The sequence below is a fragment of the Gadus chalcogrammus genome, chromosome 17 (genome assembly GCF_026213295.1).
Source record: "Gadus chalcogrammus isolate NIFS_2021 chromosome 17, NIFS_Gcha_1.0, whole genome shotgun sequence".
In the NCBI taxonomy this organism is placed as follows: Eukaryota; Metazoa; Chordata; class Actinopteri; order Gadiformes; family Gadidae; genus Gadus; species Gadus chalcogrammus.
The window spans coordinates 9,826,828-9,851,801 of NC_079428.1; the positions used below are offsets into that span (position 1 = coordinate 9,826,828).

At 44.0% G+C, this 24,974-nt stretch overlaps 1 protein-coding gene across 1 annotated transcript in view; it reads right to left on the reverse strand.

Moving 5' to 3' along the window:
* The window catches only part of nrxn2b (neurexin 2b), a 179,423-nt gene that overhangs the window by 69,611 nt on the left and 84,838 nt on the right, over window positions 1–24,974 (reverse strand). Inside the window, exons 4-9 of the mRNA XM_056576223.1 lie at window positions 15,881–16,042; window positions 9,980–10,418; window positions 6,744–7,034; window positions 6,561–6,659; window positions 4,501–4,704; window positions 692–718 (exon numbers count right to left, since the gene is read on the reverse strand). Of these exons, the coding sequence (XP_056432198.1) occupies window positions 692–718; window positions 4,501–4,704; window positions 6,561–6,659; window positions 6,744–7,034; window positions 9,980–10,418; window positions 15,881–16,042 (1,222 nt within the window). The remainder of the gene's footprint in view (window positions 1–691; window positions 719–4,500; window positions 4,705–6,560; window positions 6,660–6,743; window positions 7,035–9,979; window positions 10,419–15,880; window positions 16,043–24,974) is intronic.

Below are 24,974 nucleotides of genomic sequence, written 5' to 3' on the forward strand. Positions count from 1 at the left end.
GAGTTTGGCTGAGCTTCATCAGCTATTTTTAAAGGCAGGAACAGCAACCGAGGCAGAAAACTAGTCTCCGGTTGCTGCTTTTATACATGTGCTTTCAGTCCAAAAAAATATGAAAGGAGGGCAAATTTGCATGATTCCAATTAAGACTGGAAGACAATTATGTTATTTTTTTAACACAGAAAAATGCATTCATTAAAAAAAGTGGTGTGGGTGGCCAAAGTGTAAAATTGAAAGGGAAAGTGAAATTGAAAGCAAAAACCTGTGTCTCACGTAATTGTTTACGTGAGACACAGGTTATGGCTCAAAGTAGTGGGGGGCGCTTGAAAGATTGGGACACTTTCAATCATTTCAACCTGCTCGATTTGTTAATGTGCAAGGTTTGCGGGTGAGCAGAAGCCGCGAAACAGAAAGTGCCACACACGAGACACAATGAAGAGAAACTAGACGCAGATGTTCCTCTTGATGATAGATATGTAATCAAACCCAGACCTGAGACACTTCGTATTTCTATTGAATATGTAAAACTAGCAAAGAAGCAGAGCAAGATAATTGAGGATCTGACACTTGAATGGGGGGGTTGGGGGGACGAGGGGGGGCACCCCAGAAGGAAAGACCATTGCATAATAAACACAACATTATTTTCATTGATGGGAAACATAGAGAGAGAAACAAAAGCAATAGTCGCACTTACTGAGGTTACAGTCTATCCTGATACAATCTGGTGAGAAAGAGAGCCAAATGGTGAGGGGAACAAAAAGAAAAAGAGAGAGAGAGAGAGTCAGAGAGAGGGAGAGAGTCAGAGAGAGAGAGAGAGAGAGAGAGAGAGAGAGAGAGAGAGAGAGAGAGAGAGAGAGAGAGAGAGAGAAAGGAAGGAAGGAAGGAAGGAAGGAAGGAAGGAAGGAAGGAAGGAAGGAAGGAAGGAAGGAAGAATGAAAGGAAAGAAAGAGGGAGAAGGGGAGAGAGATCGAAAAGTAGAATGATCGAAAGATAGAGAGAGAGAGAGAGAGAGAGAGAGAGAGAGAGAGAGAGAGAGAGAGAGAGAGAGAGAGAGAGAAAAAAAAAACAGAAAAATAAAAACAGATCACATCCTTCAAGGTACATTCTGCAGAGAACCGGTTATCGCTCAGGGGCCACCATCCGGGGACAGACGACGAGTCAGAGCCACCCTTTACTCCCTCTTCTTACCTCATTCCTCCGTCCCCACAGCCCACCGCACAGCAGCAGGCAAGACCCCCCTGTCCTTCTACTGCTTCTCTATGCTCTTGCTAATGTGTTGTGCTTAGACGTGTGCAGTACAAGTGTTTTGTTAGCACTTGTGTCTTTGTGTGAGTTACTGTGTTTATTAAGAAGTATCTCAGGCATTTCAAAATGGATTTTAAGCAAATTAAATTGTATAAATGCCGTCATAAAGTCAAAAAGATAGAGTTTGCTGCCGTTGCACAGTTAGCTAAGCACCAGTTTATTTCCTTGGCCTAAAGTGTTTGCAGATATATTTTGTAGCGTATTCTTTAGTTTTGTATGTGTTTGTATTTTTCTGAAGTTAGGGACTGTGAGGAACTTGCCGTCTGCAGTGCCATGGTTGTGGGGAAACTCAACAGATAGAAAGGGTGACCTGCACAGCCCTGCCACGTGTTTTCTTATCCAAACTCCACCGTTTACGTAAAGAACTGAGAGAGATTCCAATTTGAATAACTTTATCTTTGGTTAATCTGTTACGGACACAGAATTTCCCTCTACTGTGAAGTGAGTTGCTGAAAGCCGCTACCTAGTGGCCACTCTGTGGCAGTACACGTGGCTGGGCTGTGTTCTCGCGCTGTCAACCATCACAGAGTAGTGGACACGAACAGCCAGGGACCGGCCTCAAAGAGACTACAGTGGAGGAAGATGTGTGGTGTATTCGGATTTGATTGGGAGACATTGTCTCGCTTTTTTTTTTGGGATGATTTGTTTTGTGTGAAATAAATGGTGCTATCGATCAATAGACCTATTCAGGTTCACAGAGCCATAGCTTAGGCTATTCATTTCATCGCATTTATTTTGGGATCCAATCTTGGATCAAATACAATTGTGACATTTTATATGCAATCCTGCTTTACTGACACAAAAAAAAGCAATAAAAAATTATGTAGCCTACAAAAAAAACGGTGTAGTGTAGAATGATTACTTTTGTATTGATTTATTTTCTCTCGGTATGGCGACAGACTCAGCTGATAACATATTGGACACGTCATTATCATTAGCCGACGATCAGTGATAAAAGTCATTAGGGCTCGAAACCGCTCAATTAATCCTATCTTCCTAATTAATTACGGGGGTTCAATTATGTTAACGAGGATTAAAGTACGTGTGTAAGGGGAGGGTTAATAGAGGAGGAATATTCCCTGCAGGTCTTGCTGTGGTTGGCAATTAACCTGGCGCCAAGAAGCTAACAAGCTAACTACAATTCCTATCAGAAACGTACAACAAAAGTGTATTTTCTGTAGTTCCACTAAAAAAGTGAGTTTTAGACTTCAGTTAAGGCTAACAGTAATATATTTTTTTACTTTTTTTTTTGAAAGCCTTTCGTGTGAAAAACTAGGTCATTAAGGGACCATTGTGCTATGGATTAGCATTTAGCCTCATTACGGGAGATTTACAACATTGTCTTGCTAGTGTGTGTGTGTGTGTGTGTGTGTGTGTGTGTGTGTGTGTGTGTGTGTTTGAGAGAGCCGGTCTCACTGGCTGTTTGATCCGAGGGGCCGCAGACATAAAGGCCATTGAAGGGATGAAAAGTTCCATCGTCCTGAGCCTCGGCCGAGAGACATTGTGAGATACAGAGAAAGACAGAGAGAGAGTGAGGGACTGAAAACATGAATAAAAAATGAAATAAAATCAAAAGAAGGATAGAGAAGAAATTAAGAAAGAACTAAGAAAATTACAAAGAAAATAAATCAAGATAGAAACATCAAAATAAAGAAAAAGTGAAAATAAATCTGTGAGAATGAGTAAAGAGCAAGGATAAAGAAAGAAAGGTAAACAGAGAAAATAAAGTTTTCTATCTCCCCCTGTGCGTGTCTCTATGGCAGTCTAGTTCTCGTTTCCCAGAATGCACCTGTTCGTCTCTCCTTCGCAGTACTCTGGAAGGTCACTACCCTCTATCAGAAAGCAATGCTCTGGTACCATAAAAGATTCAATCCAAAGCTTTTCATATATTAATATGGTCAACCAAAATCCTTGCCCTCATACGTTTACGGTAATTAGCTGAGAAACATTTGCCCTTGGTTGACAACAATACATCCCATAAACCCCTCATATATAATGAATCAATGACCTTCCTCGGTTCTCTCACAGCTGATGTTCATTGGTATTGAATGTTTGATTAACTTACTTCCTGATATTTAATGTTAAATGAGGGCAGTAGCAATGAGGGACTGCAATGTCAACTGCAAAACATATAAAAATTTTAACTTTCACAGCATTCTTGTTGCATGACAAACCCAGATGTAGCTTACATCATTTATTATGGATGATCTACATTTATGTATGGTAGTGAACTAATACAGCCACAACTAGTGAGGATACCAATACATTGGCCACACTGGTTCTCTGTCAGACATAAATATAACAGAGCTGATGCTAATGCATAAGCTATGTGTTAGCCTGTGCTATGATCAATTTAAACAATATTCTAGAACCTTCCCTGCATACTAAAGAGAGAGAGAGAGAGCGACAGACTGCAGTGCAGAGTACTGTGAGGAAGAGAGCGAGAGCGGTTGGGAGGGCAGTAAGGAGACCACCTTGACTGTAACGCACTCAGGGGCCCCAGGGACCCCAGGGACCGAGGCTCAGGATTGGATAGAGTTTGGGGGTCAGAGATGGAACTTTTGGTTAGCAGTGGTAATGGCAATGAGCGGCCACAGGGGGGCGGCAACATGAAGTCCTATAGAGAGATAATGGACCAAAGATATTTAAACAAAGATGGAATGAAGGTTATGAGGTCCAAAATGTATTCTGGACAAAGAGGGGGTTGAGGGGGAGTTCTGTGTAAATAACTATGTTTGGACCTGCTGACAGAGTATATAGGGGAGAATATTCTGAATATATTACCCGATGGCCTAGGTAGCTTTTTCAACATTATTATTTTTTTAATTTGCGGGATCAGCTCCTGGACAGTAATACAATACATTGTTAAAACTCAAAAAAGGAATAGGTAAATAATATCACACCAAATGTTTTTGTTAAAGTTAGAATCAGTTATGAATCAATGAATTCAAAAGTATTCATCCTCTAATAATCTGCCAGCACAACAACAACTCTGTCAAACATTTAGTTATTATGCAAACAGAACATATAGAAATTCTAAAATGGAAACCATGACCTAAACCGAAACTGAAACTGAAACCAAAACTGAAACCGAAACTGAAAACCAAAACATTTGAGGTCTGGGATCATGGAGGACGTTAACGATGGGGTGCGTGCGACGGCGTATGACCGGGCGGCCGCCTAACGGCCGCGCCTTACCCAGGTTGACGGTGAGCTTGACGCGGCCGCCGTCCAGCTCCAGACGCAGGGTGTCGGCGGACTCGCGGGACGTGGTGGCCATGAGGAGGCCGTAGGCGCGCTGGGACATGAAGCGCAGCGCCACGTCCTCCGCCTCCGTATGCAGCGCCAGCGGGGTGATGACCTTCAGGTACATGCTGCCATCGTAGCTCAGCACCGTGGCCTCTGTGGGCGTAGGAGGGGTGAGAATGAGTCAGAATTACAAAGTACAAACACAAATACAAACTGGAATACAAAACGTGTATGTGGGTATGTGCATGTGTGGGTATTATGGGTGTGTGTGTGGGTTTGTGTGTGGGTGGGGTTGTGTGCATGTGTGTGTGTGTGTGTGTGGATTTGTGGTGGGGGGGGGATGCACATGCGTATATTTGGGAAAATTTGACAAAAAGCTAATTAATGCACAAAAAACAAACATGAAGTTCAAACATAGACAACCAAATGCACACACTCAATAACAAATTACAAGATTTTCCAGTTCTTATTTTCTCCCTGGTACCAACATCCTCAGTCAATGCCCATTATGGCAGATCCATTTGGACCAGGAATGCAGAATGAACATTTATAATAATAAAGAGGAAGAGCAGAATAACAAGAGGACTGCTTGTGCTCTTATTGATAGTCAAACTACTCTCAGTCGCAGTGATCCATGAGCCCCACTAGAATGCAGAAGAGGACCGCGGAAAACAGAGAGCCAGCTCTGCACTCAGGAACAGACTTCACAGAGCTGCTTGAGGGAACAAGCCCGCTTCGTCCCCAAGGGAAACATTTATCTTCTGTCTTGTTTTTCAGTTTGGGTGAAATATCTAATCTGAAAACATATCCTCCCCTTTTCCCATCTCCTCCCCTCCATTTCTCCTTCCTTCCGCTCTCCTTTCCTTTCCTCTCTCCTTCCTTCCTCTTTCCTTCCTTCCCCTCCTCTCTTCTTCCTTCCCCTCCTCTCTTCTTCCTTCCTCTCTCCTTCCTTCCACTCCAATCTTCTTCCTTCCTCTCTCCTTCCTTCTCCTCCTTCCTCTCTTTGCCATTCCACTCATTATTTTTCGTTCCATTTCCATTTTTTCATCATTACATATCTGTACAGGCTTTTCTGTTAGAGAGCAGTCAGTGAAGACAGAGAGTGAAGCCAGCACGATCGAGAGAGAGAGTGATTGACATGCAGCGTCGGACCACAGGTAGCCCAACCAAACCTGTGGTCGCTGCAGGGTGCATTTGCATCTCCCATCACCATCGATAAAATGGAGTCAGGGGGAGCTAACAGGGGACGTTAATGGATCCAGGCCAGGGCTGCCACACACTCATTTCATAAAAACGCTGCTCTAGTCTACTGTGTGGGGCCACCTGTGTAAGGTCCAGGTGTGTGTGTGTGTGTGGTGTATGTGTGTGTGTGTGTGTGTGTGTGTTGTGTATGTGTGGCTGTGTGTGACACGTGAGTGTGTCTGGCACAGATGGCGACGGCTTCTCTACTAAGCTGCCAGTTACCAAGGCTTCTGTCTGCTCCCCTTCCCTCCCCTCTCTCTCCCCTTCCCTCCCCTCTCTCTCCCCTTCCCTCCCCTCTTTCTCCCCCTCCCTCCCCTCCTCTCATTTTCTCCCCTCCTTCCCGATCGCTCTGTATCCCCCGTCCCTATCTCACTCTCTAATTCCCCTCCTACCTCCCTCTCCCTTCTCTCCCATTCCATCTCTCACCCCCTTTTTCTATCACCAACTGTCTCTCCCCCTCCCCTCCTCCACTGTCTCTCTCTCCAACTCTCCCCCCCCCTGCTCTCTCCCACTCCCATCCTCTCTCTCCCCCCCCACCCCCCACCTTCCCTATCTCTCCACCCTCCTCTCTATCTCCCCCTCCCCCATCTCCCCATCCCCTTCTCCCTTCTCTCTCCCTGCCAGCCAGTCAATGGCCACCTGGCGACCAGTTTAGCTCCCTGGGTCTCTCTCACTATATCTCTCTGTCACCACATCCCCCTCTGCCCCCACCACGACCACCTCCTCCACCTCCACCACCACCACCACCACCAACCCCCCGGCCTCACCTATCTCACAGTTTCCCCCCAGGTACCCGGTGCCGGTGCAGTCGCAGATGTAGCGGTTCCAGCCCTCCTTGCAGTGTCCTCCGGCGTTCCCGCAGGGACCTCCGCCCCCGCCGCCTCCTCCTCCTCCTCCCCCTCCTCCCCCGCCTCCTCCACCACCCCCTCCTCCTCCTCCTCCTCCTCCACCCCCGGGCCCGCAGCGCTTCTGCTGCTCCCGGGTGCAGAAGCTGCTCACGCCCATGGCGCTCTGGATCTCGGCCAGCCGCCGCACGTCCCGGCTCTTGCCGTCGATGAAGAGGTCCCGCACGCAGCCCACGTAGCCCAGGTTGAGCAGGGCCGTCCACACCTCCGGGGGCAGCACCAGCTCGGCGCGCGTCTCGGGCAGGCCGCCCAGGTACATGTCCCCGTCCAGGTCCAGGATCTCACTGCCCTCGGGGGAGCTGAAGGGGAGGCTGCGGCTGTTGACCGAGATGGAGCCTGGTGGGCGGAGGGAAGGGGGTGAGAGGGGGGGGGGGGAGGTGGGGAGGGGAGAAGGGGAGGATGGAGGGCGGGGAGGGGGTAGCGGAGAGAAGGGAGAGGGAGGAGGGCGGAGAGAGGGGGTTGGAGAGGGAAGGGGGGGTCGAGGGGGGGTGGAGGGGAGAGGAGTAGGGTGGGTGGAGGTTGGGGGGAGAAGGGAGAGTGGGGGGTGGAGGGGAGAGAGGTAGGATGGAGGTCGGGAAGGGAGAAGGAAGAGGGAGAGGGGGTGGAGGAGAGAGGAGAGGACGGAGGTAGGGTGGAGGTCGGGGAGGGAGAAGGGAGAGAGGGGAGGGGTTGGAGGAGAGAGGGGGCGACAGAGGGTGGGGGAGGGAGAGGAAAGGTGTGGAGATTTGAGAAGCATTGAGGCAAGTGTGCAGTGAGTGAGTGAACTTTTAAATATCTTACACACCTCTAATGTGTGGTTGTGCATTTGTGCATGTGCGCATCAGTGAACTGTCATGTTTCACATGGTGTATGATTACGCCTAAATGCACTGTAGTATTTGTGTGAGTGTCAGCTAGTCCTATATTCAGCCCTTAATCACAGTTAGTCTCAAAGTGCTTCACAGGTCGCAGTGTAACTCCCACTAACCCTGGGCCTTTTAAACGGTGTGGATGTGTGTGCGTGTGTGTGTGTGTGTGTGTGTGTGTGTGTGTGTGTGTGTGTGTGTGTGTGTGTGTGTGTGTGTGTGTGTGTGTGTGTGTGTGTGTGTGTGTGTGTGTGTGTGTGTGTGTGTGTGTGTGTGCGTGTGTGCGTGGGTTGAGTTAGTGCCATTTGTGTGTGTCGGTGGTAGACACATACATCCACACCAGCTAGAGGTGAATAAGCATTAATATGCAGGCAAAGGAACATTAAATATGTTAGGGAGTGAGTCCCATTAAGACACGCCGGAATAACGCAAGTAACACACATGCAATAAAGAACCACACATTAAAATGATGGTGTATTAATATCAGAGCAGGGGCTGGGACACTTCAGGAAGAGAGAGAGAGAGAGAGAGAGAGAGCGAGAGCGAGAGCGAGAGCGAGAGCGAGAGCGAGAGCGAGAGCGAGAGAGAGAGAGAGAGAGTGAGAGAGAGAGCGAGAGCGAGAGCGAGAGAGAGAGAGTGAGAGAGCGAGAGAAAGAGAGAGAGCGAGAGAGAGAGCGAGAGAGAGGGTAGAGCGACATTAAGGTCTCTACAATGTGCTAAGTGGAGGAGAAGGATAGCAGAATGCAGAGAGCGGGGGGGGGATTTAGCCCACACGCCTCTCCCTGTGATTAATGACATAATCTTAATGTTCTATTAAAAGCCAATTAAAGCCAAGACGTGTGCAGCACACTCAGGCACACACCCTCTACCAGGGCCGCATTGGATATTGTCGTGGGGAGATATGGTTATTGAGACTATTTTGTGTCTACAGATTGTTAATCTCACGGCCTGACGCGCTTATTTGTGGGAGAAGCTAGCTCGCCCGCATACCTGTGTTAACAGTGCGATAACATTACTACCGTTACTGATAACAAGGTAACTGTGAGCTCGGTGAGCCTGAAGCCTGAAGCTTACCAACCAGGCCGACATCAGAAATTCATCATTTCCACATTATGAACAAATTACTCCCGAATCATAAACCCGGACATAATAAATATAGGCCTTTAAAACAGACCTCATCACTTCACAAAACCAATATCATAAAACCATTTAATGAATAACAAACTGAGCTAAAAGGCATCTAAGGTAGGGCTACAGGTAGATTATTTAAGTGTGATGTTAACGGTTTACAAAACTCACCAGATGCTAAATTGTTCTCATACTGCATTTAAACAACAGTACTTTCAAAAGATTTCCTCAGTTAGCTTAAGAATCCAGCTTAAAACCGTTAAGTGACTCAGCATCGCTCTAAACCAGTAGTTTTCAAACTGTGGGGGGCGCCAGAGTTCTTCAGGGGGGGGCGCGACGTGAGAAAAAAATAAACCCGAAAAAAAACCTGAAAGACGATGATTCAAATCATCAGTCGTACTTCAACTGTAGAAGTAACATTACATAACTAAATCAATTTTCAACTGTTTATCTTCGTGCAAACCATTTAACAAATCTACACACTTGTATCTTCAATAATATCTAAACAGAATTTCGATATCATTTAAAATGTCTTCAGAATCACAGTTTTAGTTTCATACCGCTTCGTTTTCAGCTGTTTTCATTGAAGACGTCAGCCCATTCGGATACACCTACTTCTAGACATCGTAACTCATTCCTTTTTCAACCGTTTACCATCGTTCAAACCATTAAACAAATCTACACACTTGTATCTTCAATACTATCGAAACGGAATTTTGATAGCATTTTTCAGAATCACAGTTTTAGTTTCAAACCGGCGTCGTTTTCAGTTGTTTATAATAATTTAGGTCACCATAGCAACGCCGGTAAACAAACCCCGCCGAATAGTCGAATCTCTGGACTAAAAAGGCAGATCTGATTCGATTCAGAAAATTCATAGTCGGGGACCCTGAAGGAATCTGTAAACTGGCAGTTTACACAGATTAAGATGTTCAAATGTATTTAAAAAAGGTTAATCTAAAACATGCTTAGATAAAGTTGTTAAATTGTGTTGTTTAAAAACGCAAAAAGATGTTGTAATGTTTCAGAAATACGTTTAAAAAATATGTTAAAAAATCTGTTTCAAATGTTTCAAAAATGTGTTCCAAATGTTTTAAAATTATGATCGGAGATGTTTGAAATGTGTAAAATAATTAAAATAGCTTTCAAAACACAGGTATTTAGAAAAAAAAAGTTGGGGGAGGGGGGGCTCAGCTGAATTTTTTTCTCTGAGGGGGGGCTCACTCTCTCACACTTTGAAAACCCCTGCTCTAAACCATTAACTGAAACCCGTTACCTTACGACAGCTAGCTTAGCATTGTATCGTTACCTTTCCGGCCCTCCCGCTGGAAGTCGACGTGGCACCACTCCCCGTCGTTGACCTTCTTGTTGCTGGTCTTCAGCTTGGTCTTGCCGGAGCCCATGTCTATGAGCAGGTACAAGTACCCGTCCAGCAGCTCCATGGCAAAGTAGTCCGTCTTCAGCTCCCGGCCCGGCTTCTGCTCTTTGGGACCCTGGGGCCGCCCGTGGCTGAAGAGCAGCAGGCCGCTGGGCTCGGTGGTGCGGAAGTCGAAGGAGATTGAGCCCGTCTTCTTGGTGTTCCACTTGGGCAGCGCCACGAACGACTCGGGGGTCTCGAAGGTGATGGGGTCCAGGGCGGCCACGTCCTCGCAGCGGAACACCAGGTCGCCGTTCAGCGTGATTTTGGGGTCACGGTCGATGGCCAGGCGGGACAGCTCCAGCTTGAAGTCGTTGTTTTTGTACACCACCTGGAGGAGAGGGGGGATGGGGGAAGGGGGAGGAGGTTTGGGTCGATTGGATGGCTTCCCAGACATGGGAGGTCTGCCTCAAGACCTATGTTATTATACTTGAAGGGCCCCTATTGTAAAACCACGTTGACTATAAACTATAACTATATAAACTTGCAATTATCTCAACATGAAACTATGAAAGGATGTGGAAAACATAGGGATGAACATAATGTTGCCTACAGCGCTAAAGCTTGTGTGTAGAACCGGGCTTAGATAATGCATAGCTCCTGCATTTTAGATAGGAGTGAATTACCACCCATATTTGCATCCCTGAGTGTGTGTATGTGTCCATGGGTATTTAAGTATTATGTGTGTGTGTGTGTGTGTGTGTGTGTGTGTGTGTGTGTGTGTGTGTGTGTGTGTGTGTGTGTGTGTGTGTGTGTGTGTGTGTGTGTGTGTGTGTGTGTGTGTGTTTGTGTGTGTGCGTGACTGTGTCTGGTATTTTGTGTGTGTGTGTCGTTGTGTGCGTGTGTATGTGTGTGCGCACTTGTGTGGGCGTGCGTGTGCATAACGAATCAGAAGCCAAATAAAACTAAATTAAAAAAACGCTACAAAAAATGTCAGTACTTTTCTGCTTCTTATTCTCCAGACAACTCTCTGTGGGTATGTTCTGAGGACCCTGTCATCACAGAGAGATGGTTTGGTGTGTGTGTGTGTGCTTTGATTCGTGGGCCGACGTGGCAGCTAGAGTGTGTGATTGTGGAGCTGGGAGCACAACAGGGAGACCCCATGCAGAGGCGGAGAGCCAGTTTGTCAGGGCATGTGTCTGAAAGTGCAAAATTGAAATGTTTTGAAATGTTAATCGGGTAGAAATAACACAAGAGGGTCTTGCGGTTCGCTTCTCTGTGGATCGTTGATGGTGAATAGGCTGTTGGTCTGTCTATCTTTCCATAAACCAACCATCGATCTATGATTCATATATGCCTCCTTCTTTTCATCCATCCATCCATCTATTCATCAATCTACTTTTTTAGGAATGAATGATTGAAGGCCTTTCGCAGAGGGGATTCCATCGTTGAATCCTCGCCCCTGGCCATATCGGGTAATCATGGAATCATCAGATCATAGAGTGTTTAGTCACCTTGCACAGGAACTCCTGTGTGTGCATTCCTTTGTGTGGGCATGCCTTTATGTGTGCGTTTGCGTGAAATGCAGTGGCCTTAGACAAACAACTCAACCCTTTGATGTCTAAGCGTCGATCTCATTTGCACAACGATGCTTTACTAATTCAACATTATGGATCGTGCTCAGTGGCACAGCGTAAAGTACTGGTCCAGCATCGCTGTGGATATGTATTGAACGACCATCTTTTATGACGACAAACTGAAGCTGTGGCCTGCGTGTAATCAATGATCCCACAAATTAGCAATGGCACCCCGATTACATATGCTTGAATAGCGATTAAACACACGCACTGAAACACACATACATTTATTCAGAGAGATGAAGAGAGGAGAAAAGCGAAACTAAGAGAGGCATGGAGAGGGTTATAGTGAGGGACAGAACAAGAGAGAGAGAGAGAGAGAGAGAGAGAGAGAGAGAGAGAGAGAGAGAGAGAGAGAGAGAGAGAGAGGAGAAGAGAGGAGAAGAGAGGAACGGGTAGAAGGAGAGAGCAGAGAGCATTTGGCCAGGTCGGGGTAGCCAGTGGATGAAATCCATTTCTAATTTGGCCGTCAGACCAGCAAGGCGAGAGACAACGTGACCATGGGAACGACTGCACAAAGAAACCAGGAGGATAGGTCGAGGAGAACTAGAGTGGGAGAAATGTACTATGAGGAGAGGTAGAGAGACAGAGAAATAGAAAGGGAGAGGATGTGTGAGGGAATGAGAGAAAAGTGGGCGAAGGAAATATATATTCTCATATCCTAAGGTATTTGAAAACAATTCTTTCATGTCACAAGTGAGCAGGGAATGTCAATGTTCTGGCTGGAAAGAGGGAGCAGAGGGAAGGGGAGGAGGAAGGAGTGAACTAGGGGTATAAGGAGGACAGATATGTTTAGTAAGAGGCCAAAGCAGAGTGAGAGGCTGGTGTGGAAAAGTGGATTTCAAGGTCACCTGTACAGAGAGGAGAGAGAGAGAGAGAGAGAGAGAGAGAGAGAGAGAGAGAGAGAGAGAGAGAGAGAGAGAGAGAGAGAGAGAGAGAAGGGGTTTGTGTGTGTTCTGTGTGTGTGTGTGTGTGTGTGTGTGTGTGTGTGTGTGTGTGTGTGTGTGTGTGTGTGTGTGTGTGTGTGTGTGTGTGTGTGTGTGTGCGTGTGCGTGTGTGTGCATGGTTGCAGGGAAGAAGATTTCACATCCAGATCTCCCACCAGGATCCATGCACACACAGAGAAACACACGCACACACACACACAAAGAAACAAACACACACACAGACACACAGACACACACACACACACACACACACACACACACACACACACACACACACACACACACACACACATAACAGGGCATGAGATCATAGCATGTGGAGGACTTTCAAAGTTCACACATACAAACACACAAACAACACATGCCTTTTCCTCTCTCTCTCTCTCTCTCTCTCTCTCTCTCTCTCTCTCTCTCTCTCTCTCTCTCTCTCTCTCTCTCTCTCTCTCTCTCTCTCTCTCTCTGATGCATGCAGCCTCCAGGTCGCACGACCCACTGGATCAAAGCTGCCCAGCCACAGCCGTGACATGAAGCGAAAAACACACACATGCATGCACGCTTACACACACACACACTCCCCCCCCCCCCCCCCCCCCCCCACACACACACACACAAACAACAGTACCTATCTGAGACACACACACACACACACAGACCACTGTCTCCTGCTGTGCTTCATCACACACACAGCATCTTGCTAACCATAGCGCGAAGAACATAGTTGAAAAACAACATCCCATTCGGGGCGGATCAGTGGCTCGTCCCACTAGCGCGCTAACCGTGTAGCCAATGTGCTATGCTGCATGTCCCTCCCTTTCTCTATGTCAACACACCTATCCGTTGGTCTGCAAAATAAAGGCTCTCCCATTTGTATACAGAAATAGAATCCGATGTGTGTTAACATTAACATGTTAAATAAAAGCAGGCAGGATAGTCTAGTGGTTAAGGCATTTAATAATAACAATAATAATAATCATTTAATTGATGTAGCGCTTTTCAAGTCCCCAAAGCGCTTCACATTGAAGGGGTAGACCCCACTAACCATTTGATTTGCAATCCCCTTCATTCCCCAACATTCTGGCCTACCTGTAAGCATCCTGATGCAAGTTTACCCCCTAACCTCTCCCTGCTCCTCCATGAAAGGTATCTGATTTCACTCCATATAACATGTACATGTTATTATCTCGATCTTGTATGCTTTACACAGTCCTTTCACTCAACGGATCCTAGGGAAAGATCAATCATCTCAATGTTTGTGTATAGATTGATTCAACTTGAATTTGGAAAATACATATTGATAGACTTGGCAGACGCCGTGACACTGAGCTGCACTCAAAATAAAATGTAAATCAAATAAAAAGGTTGCGAAGCGTTTTTCTCTACTCTTCAAAGTCTCCCTCATATTCCTGGAATCTTTGAGGAACGTTCTCTGGCATTAGTCACTGGCTTCTGGCTGTGCGGTGAGATTGAGAAGAGGTGCATGCTGGGATGAGGGTTCAGGTGTGCTGACCCCCAGGCTAGCTGTACTGCCCTACAAGATGGCAGCAGGGATTCACCAAGGGGAGGCAGACGCCCGGGGAGGTTGACAAGGGGCTTTTAGGCAATTAGAGTGCAGGCTGAGATAAAGAAATGGAGAGAAACGGTCTGAAAGCAATCATGGCTTGCGCAAAAAAAACCAATTGATTTGATCACCTATAATTTGATAATTAAAAAGTATAGATTGACCCACATTCTCTCGGCATCCTGTCTTCCATATAATTTATCTCCTAACTATCTCCTTTAACTAAATCAATAAAATCTAACTGAAAGAGTGTACATTCTGCACACTGACTTCCTGTTCCATGTGGTTTTTATGTTCTCATTTTATATTCGCTGCATTTTCCCTCTTCACAGTTAATTTCAAGGGGATCAGTACTTCTGTTTAACAACATCTTGATAACGCTAATCTGAGACTCATCTGGAGCCACAAACACACACACACACACACACACACACACACACACACACACACACACACACACACACACACACACACACACACACACACACACACACACACACACACACACACACAACCACGCACAAACACACAAACACACTTGCTTCTGCGCCAGTATAAACATTGCAGAAAACCTGCACATGTTATTTCATCCCCGGTCCCCACATTGCAGTGAAACCGCCACACAATTCTGCCCGGTCCCCAAATTGCAGTCAAACCTCCACACACTTCTGACCGGTCCCCACATTGCAGTGAACCCAGTTGCTCCATACAAAACTCTTCCATCTTTGTCTCTACCTTAGACACATTTCATCGGCGGATCTGATTTTGTCTTTCCCTTTTTTTTTTCGACTGTCTGCAGTCTAGATCAAGACTCAATCGTGGTGGAGGCCAGAGGGGGAGCTAAACTCCATCATAGGGAGGTTTGATTCCCGCCGGGGGATGTTTCCGATCACAACCCAAATCACGGAAGTGTAATTGTACTGCGGTGGGCATAATGAAGTCAGAGATAGGGGGCGATTACTTTGTGATCCATTAAAAGTAATGGCCAGTAAGTACTTGCTAACCGACTCAATCAGCCTCAGTTTATGGGGACACCCGTGGTGCTGCACTCCCCCGTCCTCGAAGAACTCATTAAGGTTCACGAGGACGTGATGGTGGTGGGGGGGGGGGAGGCTGGCCCACAGCTTGTTAGGCGCCTGACTTAGGACGCCGATCAGCAGTGCTTTCTATGAGGTAGTCGAGTTGAGACTGTGGTTGATTCTGTGGATGTGTGTTAGGGATCTGGCACAAGTCACTTTTCTGTAAGGATGTGTCATTTAGGAGACACTTCTATCCAAAGTGACTAACAGTCAATTTAGATATAGATAATTAATGCGAGCATAGGTAATTTATTTGAATAATTTACTTTTTTTTTGTATAAAAGTTATCCCTAGCTTTTTCGGGGATTCAATTGGATACTTTCAAAATCTAGCTTACTCTGGTTTGTTTCCCCAAATGTGCTTAACTAGCTCTACGCTTCAGGAAGTTATTGGCATCTTGACAAAGGAGGCCTAAAGGAAAACCGTCGGCATTGGTGACATAACCCTGTCAATTCTCAGAACTGGTACATAATGACCAAGCTAGCGTTTACTACATTCAAACGGTAGACTTCAAAAGGAATAATGGGCTCCACGCTCCTTTAAACTTATTACATTTAATGTAAACGTTACAAACTTTATACGTTCACAGGTTAAGAATACAAAGCTGACAAGAAACCACCAAAGCGACTCACATCCTTGAGGCAGCCCATGAAGTTGTTGCTGACGGGGGACCCAGGCAAGTCGGCCGTGTTGGGGCTCCCCCCGATGTAGAAGAAGTCATCGGAGCCCAGCATGGTGTAGTCCTCCTGGGTGTAGCCGGTGGTGGTCAGTATACCATCCACCGAAATGGTCACCTGGAATGGGTCAAATGAGCCCCCAAAAAAGAGATAGACCAAGAGACAGAGGGAGATAAAGGGACAGGAAGACGGATGGGAGAGCACCGGAAATATGGAACAATAGAAGGGAATAGAAGAGAGGAAGGAGAAGAGACAGGGAAGAGGTTGGATTAATAGTCAGCAAGAGGCGAGGGGAGCGTGTCCCGTGAATACCGCACCGTTGGTAGCTCAGCGAGAGAGTGTGTGTGTGGGTGTGTGAGTGTGTTTGTGTGTGTGTTTGGTGGGGGGGGGGGGGGGGGGGGGGCGTCTTAACTCCAGAGTGCAGTTGTTCAGGATTAGACTGTTAATAACAATGACTAGGTTGTGTTTTGGATTAAATATATACTCATACCTGTGCGAGTATCAATAACTAGGAATCATGATATCATGACTAATAGAAGCTTCAATAAGATATAAAACTTGCCTATTACACCTTGTGGTCACAACCTAGTTATTTGTGTGTCCTTTCTCAGCGGACGCCACCTGTCTGTACTGTGCATCGGTTCAGCAGCAGAGCGGTGCAGCAGAAAAAAATAAGAAGAAACACCTGGGGGGAAAATGGAAAGGGAGCCGCACCAGCAGAAGCTGATGGCGTGCGACAGAGTGGGCCGCGGGCCGGGGCGCTGCGAGACGCCTCAACAGACGACTGACTCGGGTTCAGGCTGTACAGACACGCTGATCTCTGGCTGGGAGATAACAACCCTGTGAGAACTGCTCCTTACTATGAAATCAAACTGAAACTGAAAGTGAAACCGAGTTATCATTGGTTGTTAAATGTAACACGGTGGTAGTAAATCCATTATCGAGTAAGACAATAGCAATTTAACTGGAGTCGTAGCGTATTTATTAGTTTGATAATGTGCTACTATGCTTTTGAACCGTAAGCGGTAATCAGTTACCAAACAGCTAAGCTAAATGATTTTTGCAGTCGGCAATCTTTTTATAATCCAATTATTTTTTGCACAGCTTGACTATGATTTTTGGCGAAGTTCTCTGTGAAGTCTGTTTCAACAGCTGTTCAGCTGCTTGGCCTTCATCACACATATCTTTGAATTTTGTGGAAATGTGTTTTTTTTCTTTAATAAGACGCAGAACTAACACTAAAGTAACTTTTTATTTCTGACTAATTCAATGTTAATATTATACGCTGGATGGAAAGTGTGAAAAGGGTTCAGCATTAACAGTAATGCTTGTCTGGTTCACAGTCTAAATAATGGCTTGACTTTTGGGCTATAATTCACCAGATGAGAGCATAGTGTCATAACTATGCCCACCTCACCTCTGACCTTTTGAAAGAGTAAGAACACAAACAACTGCACTCTGGAGAACTCCCACACTCTCCTCTTCCCCTTTCCCCAAATGTAATGTTCATGTTTGAAGTATAATTGTTAACTTTTTATTGCGTTTAGTGGTTGGTTTTATCGTTTGTATTGTTTCCTTCTGTACTGTCCCTTGGTCAACAGGGCAACCCATTTTTATGTCTGCTGTCACAACTTGAGAAGGGGAGAAAGAGGGGCTTGTGTGGTTGTGTGTAGCATCGGTGCACCGCGCCTAGCGCACCGTGTGGCTAACTGTGTGGGCGTCTGTAGCGGTGTAGCGTAGCATCAGTTGTGACATTAGTTGCGGAAAGGTCGTTCATCCTCGTCTTGGACCGCCATCGCTAACTTTAGCCTCCGAAAGTGAGAAAGGAAGGGGGGTTATAAGGCATCAAAGAGAGAGGGGGGGAGGGCTGTGGTGTGCTGGCGAGGTCAACTTTGGCATGTCTTTCACAATAAAAGTCTCTTTTGGGGGAGGCAGAACTGTCCCGAAGCAACCCAGGCTCAAATGTAGACAGCTGAATCTGACACTAGGACCACAGTGTCCATGAGCGTTTTGTCCAAGCGTAGGCCAAGGGGACCAGGGTGTAGGCTGGATACAGGGGTAGTGGGCTTCTGTGGTCGGGGTAATGGGTGGTCTACTGTTTTTGATCGGCCTAGTGGTTGTTTTACATGTTCAGATACCATTGCCCCGTGATCAGCCTCATTAGCTCAGTGCTTTTATAATATCTGCATAAATGGTGGGTTTTTTTTAAGCCAAGTGCCAGACACCTGTTTGGATCCAGTGGAAAGGGAACACTTGAAATGTGCAATAGATAATAATGATAACTTACATGCTCTCATCTCCTGTGGGCCAAACTTTCTGGCCCTGCCTGGACATCCCACAATACAAAGTCTTTGTTTACTCCTGTATGAATTTTACAATAATATCAGACAACCAATATAAAATAAGCACAGGAACATGGTACAAAAACCTCAAAATATCGGTGACGTTGCTCCAAGGCGTCTATGAATTATTCAACGCTTACAGTTGACTTCATCCTGACTACATGCAGCTCGCTTTATATTACACACGTTTTCATCACTGGCCATTGGTGAAGTGGGCTGATGACATCACAGGACGGGGGTTCACACACTGGCTGCCCATTGGCCCGTACTACCCGGAATGATAATATGTCAAAGAAATGTCGCCACATTGTTTGTTTACACTGAAAATCCCACAACAATATATGACTCAAATGTTGCCAGTGTCAACATTCAACGCCTGTCTTGTTCAAGGACAGGCGTCATCTATTTAGCTAGAAATAATTTCAGAGGAACTAGCTGCGTTAAAGGAGTCAAATCAAATCCAACAAATGTGGGCTGTATTGCTTCAGTAATGTCCTACAGCCACCCGAGATGTAACATTCACAGATTAATTTTCGCCGAATAGTACTTCAATTCGACAAACGACAGGGAAATACTAAAATTTAGAGAAGAATAGCTCAATAAATCCACCACAAAAGATATGATAAAACAAAGTATAAAGGCTCATGAAATCTACATTAAGACGCCCCCATCCTCCTACTGTAGATTAATTCAACCTTAAGGCTATTGTAAGCACCATTTTCCAAGAAATGTATGAGTAGGCAAGTTTCTCAGAACTATGTATGATTATCATGCTCCACAATATGGTAAGGAGTTAAATTCACTAACATTTTCCGTGGCCTTCCATAGCAATACCCATTCAACTATGTTTCATGTGAGCCTAGAAAATGGTCTTTGTGAGGTATTTCACTGAAAGGATCCAGTAGGTGTTCCAGTGTGGTGTTGGGTGAGGGGTCTGGATCTGGGATCAGGCAGTGTAGTGTTGTGATCAGGGGGTATGGAGCTGTGATCAGAGGGTGGGTGCTTTCCAGCTGTGGACAAGCCAAGGGGAACCGGAACGGCTCTCTCCATGTTTGTGTGCATCCAGCTGTTTACAATGGGAGTATAAAGTGCAGTTTCCTTCCCAGCAAGCATTTGGCTAGAAGCCCTCAAGTCCAACATATCTATCATTTGATAGCAGACTTTACTGTCAATATTTACTTAACAACACAGGCTGACCACAGACAATTCAGGCTGGACTTTTTGTTTTGTATGGCATTCTGTTGGCCTAATTGTTTGTCTTTATAACTTGATATGCAATGTGTAGCACTCATCAACTGTAATTTTATGAAGAGCACGGTCGTCATTTCAGAAGGTAACAGCAGTGGAAAAACATATCACCTTTTTTAGTTGAAACTGGAGCCTTATGTTTTTGTGCAAAATATTATTACAGACCGTATCGTTAATGTGTCATGAAACAGTCAAAACAATGGCTGCATCTTAAATGGCGAAATATGAAAGCTCTAATAGATGATAATCATGTTGATTCTATTTTATATTTATCCTTAAATCCTCTTTTTTGGTTTCTGTTATCTCTGAACAAACATATCACGCTCCGTGCTTGCAGACCACGGGGATAAAGACGCTGCCACATGAATCCGCCTTTCTGGGTAGTGGTACCGTTCGAACCCTGACATATCGACCGACCAGCTCTTTAGGGCTGTCCGTTATTGTTACTTATGCCCTGCCCTGACAGACGGCTTATCTCACCAAACTGACGTTCCTCGCTTCCTTCCATTGAGGGAATGGCCTGAGATAACCCCTCCATTTATAATTCATCACCTTTGGAGCGTATGGTGGCTTTGCACATGTGGATGAAGAATATGTCATTTTTTTGGTTAATGCTGCTTCTTAAATCTGGACAGCAAGATAGCAAATATAAAAGATAAGAGATAGATAGATAGAACGTAAAGAATGTGCTTGTCAAGAGTACTTTCTTGGGCAGAGAATCCATCAATTATATAGCTAGCCAAGCATTTCAATTAGAGTGTAATTTAATGGAGCTAATTAGATACTAGATATGTTTTTTCATTAGAGCAGAACAGTGAATGAAAAACTGCAAGAAATTACACCTTATCCTGAAGTCCTGTTCAATGTTGAGATAAAATCTGTACTCATCTTACACAGAAACAACCTAAGCCATCAATAATGACGAACATCGTCCACATCAGAGATTCCTGCAGAAATAGGTTTAAGAATCATACCCATCTATCGTCCTGTGGTGTTCCGTTACCGTTGGATACTAACCTTAACATTCCATAGTCAAACATGATATTATCTTCGGGACGGGTCAGTCATGTGGAATCCCTTATCGTGGTGAACACCGGTCACCGCGGTATATAACTACGTGTTGAAGGTTTCGTCAAACACTGAATAAATCAATTTCTAACGCAAAAGAGTCGCAGCATTGCATAGTTTTTTTTTTACTTTCTAGAAATCTGGCAACAATAAACTGATATTGGAATATCACACCACAGCAACACCAACAAAGAAGAAATTAGAGCTTTCTTTGTATACATATTTAAATAGTGAAATTGTGAGTCTATCTGACAACGTACAATCTTCTCCGCTCGGCCATCGAAGTGGGTGTTGATACCCTCGTCAAGAAACGAGGCCATGTTGTCAAGCAAAGATCTTTTTGTATCTTGAAAGTCAGTGATGGTGTCCTCTTATTTCCCTTGGTTAATTACAGTCTGGCTGCCTGTCGGAGAGAGGATCTTAATTTATTCATCGCTTCACACTGTTTTCAAGAGACGGCTTTTCAGACTTGCAAATAATTACTCACCAACTAAACAGCCATCTTCCGGGAGAGACAATGGTTCATGTACAATTATTTGGAGTGAATTATCCCATTCAGTACGCAGATGAAGCTTTATAGTAAGTGGCTTATTAAATATGATTCCAATTATTCCTATTTTTTTTACTGAAAGTGGAATATATCCATTTGGGCCACAGTGCAAGAGAGCAAGAGATTATTTTTCACACATTGCATTCAACAACAGGTGCCTGGCAGTTGGAACCAATGACCGAAGAACAGGTCAAACTGCAGAAAGATAATTTGTCTTCTGTTTTTGTTTGATTCCCAATCGTCTTCAGCCACAAAAAAAACCCACGAGCTTTGAGACTCAAGTTGTTTCCCTAGGTTAGTAAGAGGACGGAGGGTAGGGAAGGCAGGGTTGGTGGTTCGAAAGGGTCTTGGGCTAGGGTGGGCACTGTAGTAGAAGCTTAATCTTTGCCTCTGAGATTGAGGGAGGGGGCGGGAGAAGATAAGAGACAGTTTTTTTTTTTGTTTCGACTGCATGGCGAGCAGAGAGTAGTAAGTAAGGGGGTTTGAAGGGGTCAACAAAATCGGTTAGTACTTTAGTAAGGGAGAGCCAGACACAAAAATGGTTGTTAGTACAGTTAGAACAAAGGATTCCGGTCGATTAGTTAGTTGGATTTAGTCAATTGAGAAGCATTGGTAGTAGAGGTGGAAGTAGTAGAGGATTCTTTAAAAGTCCTCTGCAATTTGATTTGCTCAAACCAGATCCAGACTCGGACTTGGATGTGTATGTTATTGTCATGTGACGACACGGTGTGTTGGGTTAAGTAGAAACTAAATGGATTCCAAACAAGCTAATGGAAGCACACACACACAAAGCCATGCACTTCAAATGAACCATGGATGTGGTATGGGGTGACAGTTTTGGTGGTGCACTACAACAAACAGGCTGGAAAACAGACATAGAAAAGCACAAAACAAAGACAATAGCATAGGATGCGGCAAACAGGAATCATTCACTGGACATTTAAAAACACAACACAAGACCAATGACAACAGTGCTAGCGTTAAGGCTGTAAATATAAGGGCACAAGAATGCAACACAGGAAACTAACCAATCCATACACTCATGCAAATGATTGACGCAAAAGCTGGATAATCACAGTTCAACTTTCAACGTTTTGAAAGGTTCTAGCCAATAAAAGCATGCGATATGGTTGGAGGATGGACACTGATTGGATGATTTCAAATGGGGAGGAAAGGGGATAGGACTGATTCGAGGAATGGTCACAAATACAGATGGGATTCAATGAATATGAGAGGGTTTTTTAAAGAATTTGGAAACCTCAGTAGAGAGAGTAGAGCATCTGTGTCAGTGTTCAGCATAATATTTTACTTTTTTTTATTATTATTATTTTTTGGGACACCATCTTGGACCACATCACTCTTTATAGTCCAAGATGGTTGTATGCATCACTTGAACATTAGTGATTTTATGTTTTCATACATTTATAATCTCTTCAGATTTAGATCAAATATGCGTTGTTTAACAATGACATAAAACACTTTCTCACATCTGAAATGTTTCCTTGTTAATAATATATAGGAAGGATAGATTGAGGTCGGTATTTCTTTTTTCGTAAAAGGGGAAAAACAAAAACAAATAAACAATAAAAAGTTAAATAAAATAAATAGTAAAAAATATAAAACACTGGCTGCGGCCATAATACTTATATTCTAATCATGTAGTTTATGGCCAAATAAAATTGTTAGGACTTATATATGTATGTATATATGCTGTTAAATATATATATATACATTCACATATATACTCGATGCATTTGGTATATCCATAACAATAAAATTAAAGGGGGAGGGGTTCATGCAAAGGCCAGGGCCCATAGATTATTAGGTTTTGAGTTAATTGTTAGTGTTAATGAGGGTACCGTTATGCACACAGCCTATTGAACTGGCAATAAATTTGCTTTACAGAAATAAAAAAAGCAACAGTTCCGTACTGGTCAGTTCAGTGACAGGAAGTAAGAATAAGCTTCAGTATTAGTAAAGTAAAGTTAACAAAATAATGTTAATGTTATATTCGGTTATTATTATATTAGTTATATTATACGCATGCATAAAAAATACATAATATTATTTATATATGAGTCAACAAATAATACATTAAATTATAATATGTTTGTGGGCAGTCACATAAATTAGTAATGTACAAATTGGAGACCCCCTGCTGTAGAGAAAGCCAATCACTGACTTTCTGGGTATATTTCTGGGATATATTTCTTTATCTATCGCACGGAATTCCTATGAAAGACATGAACCTCATTCCTCAAAGTCACCTGTGAACTAAACCTACAGTGTCAAAATTTGAAGGGATATGAACACATTTTCTTTCTTCCATTTTTACTTGCTGTCACTGAACTGCCACCGTCGTTGTATTCCTCTGATATGATTTCCTATGTGTGAACGCTCCCATAACACAGTTCATCAAAAGAAAAGAATGGAAACTGGGGTAGAAGGGGATTAACAGGAGTAAAAATAGATATTTTTTTATACGTTGCATAATGCTCGATTTAAAAAAGAATGATATTTTTCTTTATATCTCAAAAAAAACACAGTCTCACATTTGGAAAGTGTCAAATAATAGAGAAATTGTCAAATTATAGAAAATTATAGTTACACAAATAAATAAAACACATTTATCAAAACTTGATCTTTGGAGAACACCTCTTCAGATGAAAGTAAAACAAACAAATAGTTTTTTGTTTCGGGGGATGTGGGAATTTGAATGGTGAAAGAAGCCAAACATATAAAGAGGACAAAGATAGGCAAGAGAAAGAGGTGAAGTATTCAGCTACCTTTTGATGGTTGACTTTGAACTAAAGCAAATAGAATCGGACGAGGAAACGGAAAATCTCCAGGGCAAACCAAAGTATAAGACAATTAGAATGATATCTACCATATAATGCAGTTTGTTTACCATAGCGTGTCCGATGCCTGCGTGCTACAGGGGGAGGAAAAAAGAAAAAAATGACAAACCGTAAACTCAACAAAACACACCTTATAGTCCCCCAAGAGAGTGGGGGGGAAAAAGAGTGTAAAATTTGTCGGTTTCTCTTAACAGGCGACAAGAGACCCAAGAAAAAAAATTGTAAAAGTTAAATCGTTAAATCGTTAAAACAAAAAGATAATTTCTCTTGTGTTCATCATCCCCAAAAAAGAACCGTTTGTGATTTTGCCTAATACAAAATTCCCAAAACGTCTTCAGAAACAAAGAAAAATTACCCGAACAATACATTTGTTAGTATGTTGCAAGTTTAGTAGAGAAAACAACACACATTCCGTGAGTGAAGGTTAGTCATTTCAATTAAGTAAATAAAATAGGGATAAATAAATAAAACAAAAAGGGAGATAATCAAAGTTGAAGAGTCTGAAAGCTTGTTAGTAAAAGACACAAGGGTTAGCAAAACAACTTTCACATCCGGAAGGTAGGGGACGCCATTTTGTGAAGAGTAGGGTGTCGGTTTTAAGTAAGGAAGTGTCGGGAAGGGGGGGCTTTGGGAGAACCACAACAGTATTAGTAAGTGCTACTTCTGATTGGAAGATGCAGCCTGAAGGGGTGGAGCCATTGTTAAACCAAAGGTTGTTCCTTCTGAGTAATTTCGATTTAATCTGTAAATTTGTAATTCTCTTTTCCACTACGCTAGTCCATGTGGGTTAGGTGGGTCATTCCACTATCGCAGTTTCGCACAGTGAACCTGTTGAGAAATGGGTTAAAATTGCTGGACAATAAATACAACATTGGTTGTGTGAATTTCCTGAAATAGATATCAGAAACATTGAGGTTACATTGTGTCTCGCATGTTATCTTCAAGCTCATAAGAGTCTGAGGAAATCCAGGCTGAAATGTCGG